General features: G+C 68.9%; 2 protein-coding genes across 3 annotated transcripts in view; both read left to right on the top strand.

Moving 5' to 3' along the window:
* Positions 1–664, top strand: part of METTL1 (methyltransferase like 1) — a 4,385-nt gene extending 3,721 nt beyond the window's left edge. The window contains exon 4 of the mRNA XM_041472652.1: positions 539–664. Coding sequence (XP_041328586.1) covers positions 539–664 — 126 coding nt within the window. The remainder of the gene's footprint in view (positions 1–538) is intronic.
* A 399-nt stretch (positions 665–1,063) lies between these two features.
* On the top strand, positions 1,064–7,449 carry LOC121356351 (25-hydroxyvitamin D-1 alpha hydroxylase, mitochondrial). Of its 2 annotated transcripts, XM_041472645.1 has the most exons (10): positions 1,064–1,592; positions 1,625–1,883; positions 2,731–2,921; positions 3,685–3,881; positions 4,406–4,621; positions 5,155–5,312; positions 5,382–5,590; positions 6,116–6,197; positions 6,297–6,569; positions 6,644–7,449. In XM_041472645.1, exons 2-10 carry the CDS (start codon positions 1,644–1,646, stop codon positions 6,755–6,757), a joined length of 1,680 nt encoding a protein of 559 aa, XP_041328579.1. In that variant the 5' UTR covers positions 1,064–1,592; positions 1,625–1,643; the 3' UTR covers positions 6,758–7,449. The 2 variants fall into 2 exon arrangements, with proteins under 2 accessions (XP_041328579.1, XP_041328580.1); XM_041472646.1 differs by having other exon boundaries at positions 1,064–1,883.
* Positions 7,450–13,214: the final 5,765 nt, after the last annotated feature.

Genomic DNA, 13,214 nt, shown 5'->3' with positions numbered 1-13,214 from the left:
AACGGGGGTACTGAGGGTTTTGGGGTGGCTTTGGAGGTTATGGGGTGGGACTGGGGGACACTGGGGGGTACTGGGGGAATTGGGGGTACTGGGGGTGGCACTGGGGTTTGTGGAGTGGCACTGGGGGACTAACTGGGGATACTGCGAGTGTGGGGTGGCATTGGGGTTATGGGGTAACATTGGGGTTTCTGGTGGCACTGAGGGTTTCTCTTGGCACTGGGGGTGGCACCGGGGTTTGTGGTGGCACTGGGGCACAGCGGGCTCTCACTGCAGGGGCAGCGTGGGGCTCACTGGGGAGGTGCCCGCTGTCCTCGGGCTGGCCCTGACGCTGTCCCCGCCGTGTCCCCGCTGTGTCCCGCTGTCTATCCCGCTGTCCCGCTGTCTGTCCCGCTGTCCCGCTGTCTGTCCTGCTGTCCCGGTGTCCGTCCCGGTGTCCCCACTGTCCCGCTGTCTGTTCCGCTGTCCCGCTGTCCCGGCGTCTGTCCCGGTGTCTGTCCCGCTGTCCCGCTGTTGTCCCGCTGTCTGTCCCGTGTCCCAGGCCGCGGACCCGCTGCTGCCGCTGCTGCCGGCGGTGACCGAGGAGGGGCAGCGGGCGCGGCGGGCGGGGCGCCCCCCCTGCACCGCCGTGTTCCGCCGCCGCCCCGACCCCCCCCCGGCGCCGTGACCCCCCCGTGCCACCGCCCCTTTTGTAATAAAGTCACAAAATGTCCCCAAGGCTGCTCGGGGAGGGGGCGGGGGGGTCCCGGTGCCGGGAATGGCCCCAGCCCCGAGCCTGGCGCCGGTTCCTGCCTCAGTTTCCCCATCGCAGAAACCCCCGGGGGTGGCGGTGCCGCTCCCCCCACGCTCCGGGGGCTTTCCGGTCCTGCCGGGCGGGAATTCCCGGGAATCCGGTACTGGGGGGGTTGGGGGGAGCAGCGTGTGCCCCTCCGGGACCGGCCCCTCCCCGGGCTGGAGCTGCTGGGAGCGGCACCCCCAAAACACCCCCGGGGGGCCACGGCCGGTGTGGGGTCCGGGGGGGTCACCGGGGGGATTTGGGGTGTCGGGGATGTCACTGGGGGGGGGATTGGTGTCACCGGGAGGAGTTTGGGGTGTCGGGGGTGTCACCGGGGGGTTCTGGGAGTGTCACCGGGGGATTTGGTGTTCCGGAGGTGTCACTGAGGCTTTGGGGTTTGGGGGTCACCGGGGTGTTTTGGGGGCTCGGGGCCGTGCGCGCTCCCGGTTCTGCCCTCGCGTGTGCGCGCCCTGGGGGCGGGGCCGCGGAGCCGCCCCCGCTGCGCGCTGATTGGCCGAGGAAAGCTATTATGCAAATAATTCAACTGGGGGGTGTGGCTTAGGGCAAAGGGGCGGGGTATAGGCCCAGTTTGTTGTTATGGGGCGGGGCCAGGGGCGTGGCTCCCGCGGAGGGGGCGGGGCCTGCCCGGCTGCACGTGGGCGCTATAAATCCCCGGCCCGGGGCCCCCCCCGCAGTCGAGGCTCGGCCCCGCGCCCCCCCGAGCCCCGCAGGGTCCCCCCGTGTCTCCCCGAGCCCTGCCGTGTCCCCCCGGTGTCCCCGCCGCCTCCAGCACCGCCCTCCCGCATCCCCCGGTGCCACCGCTGCCCTCCCCGCGTGCCCCCCCGTGCCACCCGAGCCCCGGTGCCTCGCCATGTCCCCCGGCCTGCGCCTGCCCGCCCGGGTCGCCCTGCTGCCCCGCTCCCCGCCCGAGCCGGGGGTCCCCCGGCCTCCCCCGGTGCCCCCCGCTGCCTCTCCGCCGCCCCGCACCGCCCGGGACCCCCCGGAGCCCTCTCGGCCCCGGGGCCTGGCGGAGATGCCGGGGCCGAGCTCCGCCGCCTTCATCTTCGAGCTGCTGTGCCGGGGAGGGGTGCGGAAGCTGCACGAGATGCAGGTAAATGGGGCTGGGGGCTCCGGGGACCCCGGGGTCTGTAAATGGGGCTGGGGGCTCCGGGAACCCAGGGGTGTGTAAATGGGGCTGGGGGCTTCACGAACCCTGGAGTCTCTAAATGGGGCTGGGGGCTCTGCGAGCCCCGGGGTCTCTGAGCCGGGGCTGGAGGAGGCGGGGAGGCTCCATTGCCGCTGCTCCGGAGCCTGGAGGGACCCCTGGGGCGGGGTTGGAGGAGATGGGGACCCCGGTGTCACCGTCCTGGCTGGAGGGACCTCAGTGCCACCACCCCGAGGCTCGGAGGGGACAGGAGGGACCGCGGTCCTCCCACCCCGGGGGGGACACGGGACACGGATCGCTGTCCCCGGGGCTGGGTGGGGTCGGGGGACCCCGAGCTGGGCACGGCCAGAGCAGCCCGGGCTCGGGGGGACCGGAGCAGCGGCAGCGGGGACGGGGTCACCCCGGGGCGGGGGACACAGAGGGACAGGGACAGGGCCACCCCCAGTCTGGCAGTGGCACCGAGGCCAGGTCACCCCCGGGGGGTCACGGCAGGTCCGGGAGCGCAGGGACGCCGGGACCTGCCCTGCTCCTGTCCCGCCCCGCGTGCCCTGCGGCAGCCCCGGCACCGCGTGACCCCCGGTGTGACCGCCGGTGACACCGATCCCCCCTCACCCCCGCCTGGTGCCGGTCCCAGCTCAGCCCGGTCCCGGTCTCGGTTCGGGACTCCCCGTGTCGCCCCCCTCCCCCCGCCGGTCCGTGCCCGGTTCTCGGTTCGGGCCGGTCCCGGTTCAGCCCGGTGCGACCCCCCGTGTCCCCCCCCGGTTCTGATGTGACCCTCCCCGTGTCCCCGCAGGTCCACGGCCTGTCCCGGTTCGGCCCGGTGTGGCGGGCCCGCTTCGGCCCGGTGCTCACGGTTCACGTGGCCGAGCCCGCGCTCGTGGCCCAGGTGCTGCGGCAGGAGGGCCCCGAGCCCCGGCGCGCCCTCAGCTGCCCCTGGAAGCAGCACCGGGACCTGCGGGGGGTCCCGGGGGGGCTCCTGACCCTGTGAGTGGGGGGGCCCGGCCCCGCGTGGGCCGGGGGAGGGACCCCAAACCCCAAAGCTGTCCCCAGCTGTCCCCAACAGGTGCACCTGGTGGCTCTCACAGGTGCCCTGATCACACCTGGCAGTGCCCCACGGGGGGACTGTCCCCTCTGTGTCCCCTCTGTGTCCCACCTGCATCCCCCGTGTCCCCTGTGTCCCATTTGTATCCCCCATGTCCCTTGTGTGTCCCCCGTGTCCCCTGTGTCCCCCGTGTCCCCTGTGTCCCCATACCCTGCCCCTCACTTCCCCGTGCCCTGCCCGTGTCCCCACTCAAGTCCCCTGTCCCTCACCCTGTGTGTCCCTGACCCCACATGTGTCCTGTCCCCATGTTCCCCCGTGTCCTTGTCCCTCCCCGTGTCCCTGCCTGTCACTGTGTCCCACATCCCTGTGTGTTCTCTGTCCCTGCCACGTCCCTGTCCTTCACCCCTGTCCCCATCTGTGTCCCCCATGTCCCCATCCACATCCCCCGTGTCCCTGTCCCCCTCTTCCCACATGTTCCGATGTCCCTGTGTCCCCTCTGTGTCCGGTGTCACCTGTGTCCCCATACCCCAGCCATGTCCCCTGTCTCCCCTGTGTCTTCTGCTGCGCCGTGTCCCCTGTCCCCCTGTCCCTGTCCTGTGCCATGTCCCTTGTCTCTTATATCTTGTCCTCTGCCATGTCCCTTGTCCCCCAGCCATGTCCTCATGTCCCCCTTCCCTCTGTCCCGTGACGCTGTCCCGTCCCCAGGGAGGGCGAGGCGTGGCGGGGGTCGCGGCGGGTGCTGGCGCGGGGGCTGCTCCGCCCGGGGGCCGCCGAGGCCTTCGCGGGCCCGGTGGCCGCGGCCGTGGCCGAGCTGGTGGCGCGGCTGCAGCGGCTGCGGCGGCGACACCCGCGGGGCATCGTCCGCGACATCGGCACCGAGTTCAACCGCTTCGGCCTCGAGGGTGAGGGGCACCCCAAGGGGGGGGGAACCCCGAAAAGGGGAGGGGGCACCTCGAAAAGGGGGTTTGGGCATCCTAAAGGGGATGGGGAACCCCAAGAGGGATCCCCCAAAGGGAGGGGGCACCCCGAAAGGGGAGGGGGAACCCCGAAACGGATGGGGAACCTTAAACGGGGATGGGGAACCCCAAAGGAGGATGGGGAACACCAAAAGGGGGTTTGGGCATCCCAAAAGGGATGTGGAACCCTGAAACTGGGATGGGGAACCCCAAAGGGCTGGGACCCCCAGAGGGACCCCCGTACCCCCCATGGGCACCCCAGGTCTCCTGCCACCCCCCGGGGTCCCCAATACCCTGCCAGCGCTCCCCGTGTCCCCAAATCCCCAGTGTCCCCATGTCCCAATGTCCCCATGTTCCCATGTCTCAGTGTCCCTGTGTTCCCAGTGTCCCCGTGTCCCCATATCCCCAGTGTCCACATGTCCCTATGTCCCCATGATGTCCCCATGTCCCATTGTCCCCCTGTCCCACAGCCATCTCCTGGGTGCTGTTCTCCTCCCGCCTGGGCTGCCTGGGGGACACTGGGGACACCGGGGACGCCCCTGCGGCCACCGAGGCCGTGCTCCGGAGCGTGGGGACGGTGCTGGCGCTGACGCTGGTGACAATGGCGCTGCCACGTCCCCTCCTGCGCCTCGTCCCCGCGCCCTGGGACGCCTTCTGCCACGCCTGGGACCAGCTCTTCGCCTTCGGTGAGGGACAGGGGGACATGGGGACACCATGGTGACCTCCCATGGGGACATGGGCCATCCCACAGGGACACTGGGGACATGGGGACACCATGGTGACCTCCCATGGGGACATGGGCCATCTCACAGGGACATGGGGATAGTGGGGATATGGGGACACCATGGTGACCTCCCATGGGGACATGGGCCATCCCATGGGGACACCAGGACATTGTATGGGGACACTGGGACATCCCAGAAGGACATGGGGATGTCCCCAGCCATGGGGACGTGGGGACACTCCTGTTCACCTTCAGATGAGGGGACATGGGGACACAGGGGGTCATCCCAGGGCCGTGGTGAGGGGACAGAGGGGACATGGGGACATCCAAAGGACACCGAGACACCCCGTGGGGTCACAGGGATGTCCCATGACCGTGACAGTCCCCTGCCATGTCCCAAGGGACACGCTGATGCTGCATGGCCGTGGTGACACTGACAGGGACTCGGTGACAATGCACGGCCACAGTGGCACTGATGGCTGTCATTGTCCCCAGCCAAGGGACACGTGGACCGGCGTGTGGCCGAGGTGGCAGCGCGGGGGCCGCTGGCCGAGGGGGACACGTGTGTCACCGACCTGCTGGCCCGGGAGCACGTCCCTGTCGCCAGCATCTACGGGAACGTCACCGAGCTGCTGCTGGCCGGGGTGGACACGGTGAGGGGGTGACGCTGGCGTGTCCCTGCTGTCACTCTGGGTCCCGCTGATGTCACCGTGTGTCCCCAGGTGGCCAGCACGCTGGCCTGGAGCCTGTACGAGCTGGCACAGAACCCGGGGGCACAGGCGGCCCTGCACCGCCAGCTGGTGGCTGCCACCGCCACCAGCGGGGCCACCAGCGGTGACAGTGCCACCACCGACGGTGCCACCGCTGCTGCCACCGCCGCTGCGCTGGGACGGCTGCCACTGCTGCGTGCTGTGGTGAAGGAGACCCTGAGGTGACAGGGACATGGGGGTGGGGACATGGGGACAATGGGGATGGGGACAGGGGGAGAGGGATTGGGAGATGGGGACAGGGACAGAGAGACACAGGGATGGGGACACAGGGACATGGGGATGGGGACAGGGGGACAGTGATGGGACAGGGAAAGGACGTGGGACATGGTGACATGGGGAGAAGGATTGGGAGATGGGGACAGGAACACAGAGGGACACAGGGACATGGGGACACAGAAATGAGGACACAGGGACATGGGGATGGGGACATGGCCAGGGGTGAGGGACATGGATGGGAACGGGACAAGGATGTGGATAAAGATGGGGACAGGGACGGGGATGGGACAGGATGGGTTTGGGGACAAAATGGGGACAAGGATGAGGATGGAGGTGAAGACCAGGACACGGCAAGGATGAGGATGGGACAAGGCAGGGATGAAGACGAGGATGAGGATGAAGGTGGGGACAGGCCGAGGTCAGGGATGGGGACAGGGACAGGGAGGTGACACCGGCTGTCCCCCCTGCAGGCTGTACCCCGTCATCCCGGCCAACGCCCGCGTCATCCCCGAGTGCGACATCCGCGTCGGCGACTACCTGGTGCCACGCCAGGTGAGCCAGGGGGACACCCCACACCCCAGGGGTCCCAGTGTCCCCAGGGTGTCCCCAAGGTGTCCCCAGGATGTCCCCCCTGACCCCGTGTCCCTGCAGACCCTCATCACCCTGTGCCATTACGCCACGTCCCGTGACAGCCGCTTCTTCCCGGCGCCCAACGCCTTCCGCCCGGAGCGCTGGCTGCGCCACAGGGACACCGGGAACACTGCTGGGGACACTGGGGAAACCGCTGGGGACACCGCTGGGGACACCCCCGGGGACCCCCCCGGCCCCAGGCACCCCTTTGCCTCTCTGCCCTTCGGCCTCGGCCCGCGCAGCTGCGTCGGGCGCCGCCTGGCCGAGCTGCAGCTGCACATGGCGCTGGCACAGGTGGGTGTCCCTGTGTCCCCACGGTGTCCCCACGGTGTCCCCACGGTGTCACTCACCCGTCCCTGCTCCCACAGATCCTGCTGCGCTTTGAGGTGCGGCCGGAGCCCGGGGGGGGCCGCGTGCGCCCCATGACCCGCACCCTGCTGGCCCCCGGCGCCCCCATCAGCCTGCGCTTCCTGGAGCGGTGACAGCGGGGACATGGGGACATGGTGGGGACATGGGGACACCAGAGACTCTGGAGACAAGGGGACTGGGGACACCCAGGACACTGGGGACACCAGAGGTGCTGGAGCTACATGGGGACACCAGGGACACTGAGGACACTACAGACACTGGAGACATGAGGACACTGGGGACACCAGAGATTCCAGAGACAAGGAGACACTGGGAACACCAGGAACACCAGGGACACTGAGGACAGTGAGGACACCAGAGACTCTGGAGACAAGGGGACACTGGTGACATTGGGGACAGTGCAGAGACCTTGACCGCAGTGGTGACTTCACCACCAGGAATGGCACTGACCCCAGGGGTGGCCTTGACACTGCAGTGTCCCCAGTGTCATCGCAGCCCTGGACCTCGTGGTGGCCCTGACCCTGTGGGTGACTCCAGCACTGTGGTGACCCCAGCCCAGAGGTGGCCCTGACCCCTCGGTGACATTGGCCGTGGTGGCAGTAGCCCCCACCCCATGGCGCTCCAGTAGTGTCACACGCCCTGTGCTGGCCTTGTCCCCATGGTGTCCCCAACCCTGTGGGAGCCTCAGCCTGGGTGGTGGCCGTGACTCCCTGGAGGTGGCCTTGTCCCCACGGTGTCCCCATCCCTGCAGTGTCCCCCGGGGGGGGGTTGGGGTTTATTTATTTGCCAATAAAGCGATTTTGGGATCTCACCTCCCCTCCCCCACCCCGTGACTCAGCCCCTCCCCCCCGTGACCCCCCCGGGTGGGCGTGGGGGGGGGACACGCCCCGGGGGCACTGGGATGCCCCGAGCCGGGGGGGGCACTGGAGCTGGGGGTGCCAGGCTCTCCCTGCGGGGTTCGGGCCCCCCAGATGCCGCCACTTGCTGTGGGGGGCCGGGGTGCCCCCCAGCACCTGCGGGAGGCGGCTCTGCTCGGACACCTCGGGCACCCCAACATCGGCTGGTGACAGCGGGGTACCCTGGGGCACCTGGGACAGGGTGCCAGGGCAGGGATGGGGGTCCTGGAACAGTTTTGGGGTCCCAGGGCAGGGACAGGGTGCCAGGGGAGGGATGGGGGTGCCAAGGGAGGGATGGGGGTGCCGGGGGGGGATGAGGGTCCTGGAACAGTTTTGGGGTACCAGAACAGGGATGGGGTCACCAGGGGAGGGGACACAGGTGGGGGCACATGGGCTGGCACAGGGGACACTTGGGGACATGTGGGGGCATCAGGGGAGGGCACACATGGGCTGGCACTGGGGACACTTTGGTGGGACACTCTGGGGGCACACACAGGTTGGCACTGGGGACACTCTGGGGGCACAGGGGGGGCACAGGGATGCTCTGTGTGAGTGTGGCCCTCGGGGACACCTGGGGGGCACAGGATGGCACCTCCCCATCGCCCCCCAAGCCCTGCACCCCGCTGGGGAGGGGTCACAGCAGTGCCACCCCCCATGTCCCTGTCCCCTGCCCCAGGCACTGCTGGCCTTCAGCCCCACCTGCGGGGTGGGCGTGAGGGGTGACCCCCCCCCAAAAAAAAACCCCTCCCAAACATCCCCAGGACTCTCCCACCTGTGCGGTGCAATTGTGGGGTGACACCCCCCCAAAACCCCCCCCGGACCCCTCCCACTGGTGCTTGAGGGGGGCACTGAGGGGTGTCCCCGCCCCAAACACCCTGAACCCCCCCCAGGGGCTGGATTTGGGGGGGGGGGCAGTTTTTGGGGTTCCCCATTTTCCTGCCAATAAAGGGGTGGGGGCAGTGCCCCCCCCACTGCATGTCCTGTGTCACCGGGGGGGTCACTGCTCCCGGGGGGGCACCCCAGAATGAGCCCGAGCCGAGGTCAGTGTCGTGTGTTTATTGGGAGGGGACACGGTGACACCCCCGTGGTGACAGCAGGGGGGGGAGTGTCCCCCTGCTCCCCCCCACTGGGTCTGGGGGCGGCACACACTGGGGGGGGTCACGGGTGCCAGTCATGGTGTAAACCAGTACAGACCAGTTGAGGGGTGCTGGGATGGGGGGGCCCTGCTGGATTTGGGGAGGTTGTGACCCCCCCCTCCCAGCCCCCAAGGGGGGAGTGGATGGGGGAGGGGCAGCTCCCAGTTTGGGAGGAGGGGGGGTCGCTGTGGGGGGGTCCTGCCCCGTGTACCCATCCAGTGCCCACCCCCCACTGCAATGGGACCCTCCCAGACCCCTCAGTGCCCATCAGGACCACCCGCCACCACCACAGGGCCCCCCCAAATCCCTTTGTGCCCCTCCCGGGGCTGGGGGACCCCTATGGGCCCCCCCCTCAAAGATTATTCGTGCCCCTGAATCGGGACCGTGCCCCTCAAAACGGGACTGAGCCCGCCCCTCATCCCCGAACCGGGACCGTGTCCCCCGAACCGGGACTGTGCCCCGGAACCGGGACCGTGCCTCCCTGAAGCAGGACTGTGCCCCCCAAACCGGGACCGTGTCCCCCGAACCGGGACTGTGTGCCCCAAATCCCCTCACGGTCCCCCCAGAGCTGAGGGGTCCCCAGACCCCTCCCATCCCCTCCAGAGCAGAGGAGTCCCCATTCCCCTCACGGCCCCCTCAGCCCTGAGGGGTCCCCATTCCCCTCACGGCCCCCCCCGCTCACCACATAAACCACGTTGAGGGCGCAGAGCGCGTTGCGCGAACAGGCGAAGCCTCCGCAGACCATGGCGGGCTCGGGGAGCTCCCGGGGGTCCCGGGGCGTGCCGAGGGGTGCCGGGGGGCTCGGGGGTCCCGGAAGGTCCCGGGGGTCCCGGGGGGTTCCGGGCTCCCCGCGCCGCGGCCCCTTTAAACCACGGCCCCGCGCCCCGCGCGCGCCCGCCCGCACTGCGCCTGCGCAGAATCTCCCGCCCCGCCCTGTGGCCCCATAGCCACGCCCTTGAGCCCCGCCCTCTGCTCGCCTTTAGGCCCCGCCCCTTATCCGTATATAGATATGGCCACGCCCACATCCTCATACGCCATCTCTGTACTGCGCATGCGCGCGACGTCCCTCAGGCAGGGCGGCGCCTCCTGGCAGGGGGCGGGACTATTTCTGTCCTATGCTCCGCCCCCTAAATCTCGCCCCTCCCCCAACCCCCCCCGGCCGCACAAATCCCGGCTCCGCCGAACCCCAGAGCCCCCCAGAGCCCCCCAAGGGCGGAGGGGCCGCGCCCTCCTGGGAAGTCCTTGAGGGGCCACATTTGGTCCCTTAAACATTAAACAGCCCCGGGCAGGGCGGGGGGGCGGGTTTGGGGGTCCCCACCCCCGTGGGGAGGCGGATTTGGGGTCCCCAAACCACGGGAGGGGTCAAATTTTAGGGGGGCGAGTCCCCAAACCGCCCCTGGGGGTCCCAAACAGGGGAATTGGGGGTGCAGCCCCCCCGGGGGGGGGTCGGGTGGCCCCCCCGGGGTCTGTCGAGGTCACGTCGCGACCTTGGCGCGTTATCGCGACAGCGATAGGGGTGGCTATAAGCGACAGCGGGCCCGGGGGGCGCCGCGATGGCTCCGTGGCTGCTGTGGCTGCTGCTGGTCACCGGCACCGGTACCGGTACCGGGGGCGTTCCCCCTGGGCCCCGGGAGGTGCCGGAACCTCCCCGGGCGGTACCGGAGCCCCGGGAGGTTCCAGAGCCCCGGGCGGTACCGGAGCCCCGGGCCGTGTCGGACGCGGAGCTCCGGGAGCTCTCGGAGCAGCTGCTCGCCGCGGACTCGAACCGGGCCGGGCCGGGCCAGCTGGAACTGAACCTGCAGGGCTCGGGCAGCGACAGGTGGGGACAGGAGGGGACGGGGGGGACAGGGGGGGACAGGGATGGGGACAGGGTGGGGGTCTCAGCGCCCCCGTGTTCCCCCTCATGCCCCCCCTCTGCCCCTCTGGCTCTCCCCATCCCACCCGGCTCCATTCTGTCCCTTGTCCCAACCCCCCTGGCTCTGTCCTCACCCCTCGATCCCAGCTGTCGCCATCCCTGCCCTCCATCCCAACCCAAATCCCCTTCCAATCTCAATTCCAGTCCCAGTCCCAACCCCATCCCAATTCTAACCCCAATCCAATCCAAATCCCCCCATCCCCCCGAATCCTACCCCAGTCCCATCCCACCCCAATCCCCCCCAATCCCAGTCCTCTCCAATCCCCTAATCCCAATCCCATCCCAACCCCAATCCCAATCCTGCCTCAATCCCAACCCCAGTTAATTTCCAATCCAATCCTAATCCCAATCCAAACCCACTTCGGTCCCAACCCTAACCCCAACCCCAGTTCCCCTTAATCCCATCCCAATCCCAATCCCAATCCCAATCCCAATCCCAGTCCCACGCCCGCCCCGCTCATTCCCAGGCTGTTTTCGCGCGTGTCCCCGGAGCTGCTGGCCGTTCCCACGTTCTCGGCGCTCCTCGCCCTCCTGGACAATTACGAGCCGCGGCCGGGCCGGGCGGAGGCGGAGCCGCCGGCGGAGCTGCGGGAGCAGCAGCGCTTCCTGGAGGCCGCGCTGGCCACGCCGGTGCTGGCGCTGCTCGAGCGCTTCGTGCTCGCCAAGGGTGCGGCCGCGCTGTCCTCGTGCTGTCCCCTCTGTCCCCATGATATCCCCATGGCGTCCCCCCTGTCCCCTCGGTGTCCCCATGGCGTCCCCATGGTGTTCCCTCTGTCCCCTCGGTGTCCCCATGATATCCCCACGGTGTTCCCTCTGTCCCCACAGTGTCCCCATGGTGTCCCCACACTGTTCTCTCTGTCCCCATGGTGTTCCCACGGTGTCCCCATGGTGTTCCCCTGTCCCTCCAGTGTCCCCCCGATCCCCACAATGTCCCCACGGTGTCCCCCCTATCCCCACGATGTCCCCATGGTGATCCCTCTGCCCCCATGATATCCCCATGGTGTTCCCCCTGTCCCCACGGTGTCCCCACGCTGTTCCGCCTATCCCCATGGTGTTCCCCCTGTCCCTACAGTGTCCCCATGATGTTCCCCATGATGTCCCCATGATGTTCCCCCTGTCCCTGCAGTGTCCCTCCAGTGTTCCCCCTGTCCCCACGGTGTCCTCATGGTATTCCCCCTGTCCCCACAGTCTTCCCACAGTGTCCCCACAGTGTCCATGATGTCCCCAGGATGTCCCCACAGTATTCCCCCTGTGACCACCATGTCCTGTCCCCATAGTGAATCCCCATAGTGAATCCCCTGCCCTCACACTGTCTCTACATCGTCCCTACAGTGTTCCCACAGTGTCTCCTCAGTGTCCCCTCAGTGTCCCCTCAGTGTCCCCTCAGTGTCCCTATAGTGTCCCTCCTGTCCCCCTGCCCTGTTCTTAGGGCTGAACCCCCCTGTTCACATTCCCTACCCTGTTCCCAGGGCTGTGCCCCATGTCCCCATGTGTCCCCACGATGTCCCCACGTGTCCCCAGGGCTGTACCCCATGTCCCCATGGTGTTCTCCTGCTGTCCCCATGTGTCCCCATGCTGTCCCCATAGGGGACAGAGGGAACATAGGGGGACACAGGGACATGGGGGTGGCTGCAGTACCTGGGCTACACCTGGGACGGGCCCATGAGTGGGGACAGGGGGCACAGGGGGGGACATGGGGACATGGGCACAGAGGACACAGGGGACCCAGGGACACGAGGGGGGATTCCCCAAGCAGGGGGTGGGGACACAGAGCGGGGCACCCACTGCAGCCGCCCTTGGCTTCCCCTCCTGCCCCCTCCCCCGCAGTGTCCCCAGCCACGGTCTGTGTCCCCTTGGATGACCCCAGGGTCGCTGTGCCCACCCACAGTGCCCCTGAGATCCCACACTTCCCTTTCCCTGGAACCTCGTGGTCCCCGTGTCCCACTGGCTGTCCCCTGTCCCCATCCTCCATCCCGCCCTGCAGCATCCCCGGTGTCCCCGAGGCCACACCGTGTCCATGTCCCCCGTGTCCGTGCCCGCGGGATTCTGTGTCCCTGCCCCCCTGACCTGGGTACCCCCTGCCCGCCCCGGTGCCCCCCGTGAGACCCCCGGCAGTGATCTGAGCTCCTGGCCGTGCCGGGATGGGCACCCACGGCATGGTCTGTGTCCCCCTGTCTGTCTGTCTGTCTGTCTGTCCCCTCCGTGTCCCCCCCCGGCAGTGGACAGCCTTCCCGGACGTGCTGTCGCTGCGGTTCAGCTGGGACGGGCACCTCAAATCCCGGGGGTCGCTCCTGGTGGGCTCCAGCCCCGAGTTCGACCTGGCGCTGTTCACCCTCTGCTTCCTGGCACGGCCCGACAGCCAGTGAGTGCGGGCACCGCGGGCAGGGGGCTGCCACCGCCCGAGGGGGTGCCCTGGCGGCCACCCGGGGGTCCCGGACCCGGGGTCACCCTCGGCTGTCCTTGCAGGTGCCACGTCAGCCTGGGGGGCGAAGCCACCACCATCCAGACCTACACGTGGGACAAGCAGCGCCTCGTGGCCTCCGCGTACCCCCTGACCCCGCAGTGACCCCCCCAGGACCCCCCTGACCCCTCAGTGACCCCCCAGGACCCCAGAAAAAAAAAT

Source organism: Pyrgilauda ruficollis, unplaced genomic scaffold (genome assembly GCF_017590135.1).
Source record: "Pyrgilauda ruficollis isolate IOZ18807 unplaced genomic scaffold, ASM1759013v1 scaffold295, whole genome shotgun sequence".
Classification (NCBI taxonomy): Eukaryota; Metazoa; Chordata; class Aves; order Passeriformes; family Passeridae; genus Pyrgilauda; species Pyrgilauda ruficollis.
The sequence above is the reverse complement of the archived record's forward strand: the minus strand, read 5'-3'. Positions and strand labels throughout refer to the sequence as shown.

Excerpts from the sequence above, each read along its gene's own strand:
- LOC121356351 (XM_041472645.1), top strand. The coding sequence starts at position 1,644 with ATGTCCCCCGGCCTGCGCCTGCCCGCCCGGGTCGCCCTGCTGCCCCGC. Across the intron at positions 1,884-2,730 it reads GGAAGCTGCACGAGATGCAG|GTCCACGGCCTGTCCCGGTT; the intron begins GTAAATGGGGCT and ends GTGTCCCCGCAG. Across the intron at positions 6,570-6,643 it reads TGCACATGGCGCTGGCACAG|ATCCTGCTGCGCTTTGAGGT; the intron begins GTGGGTGTCCCT and ends CTGCTCCCACAG.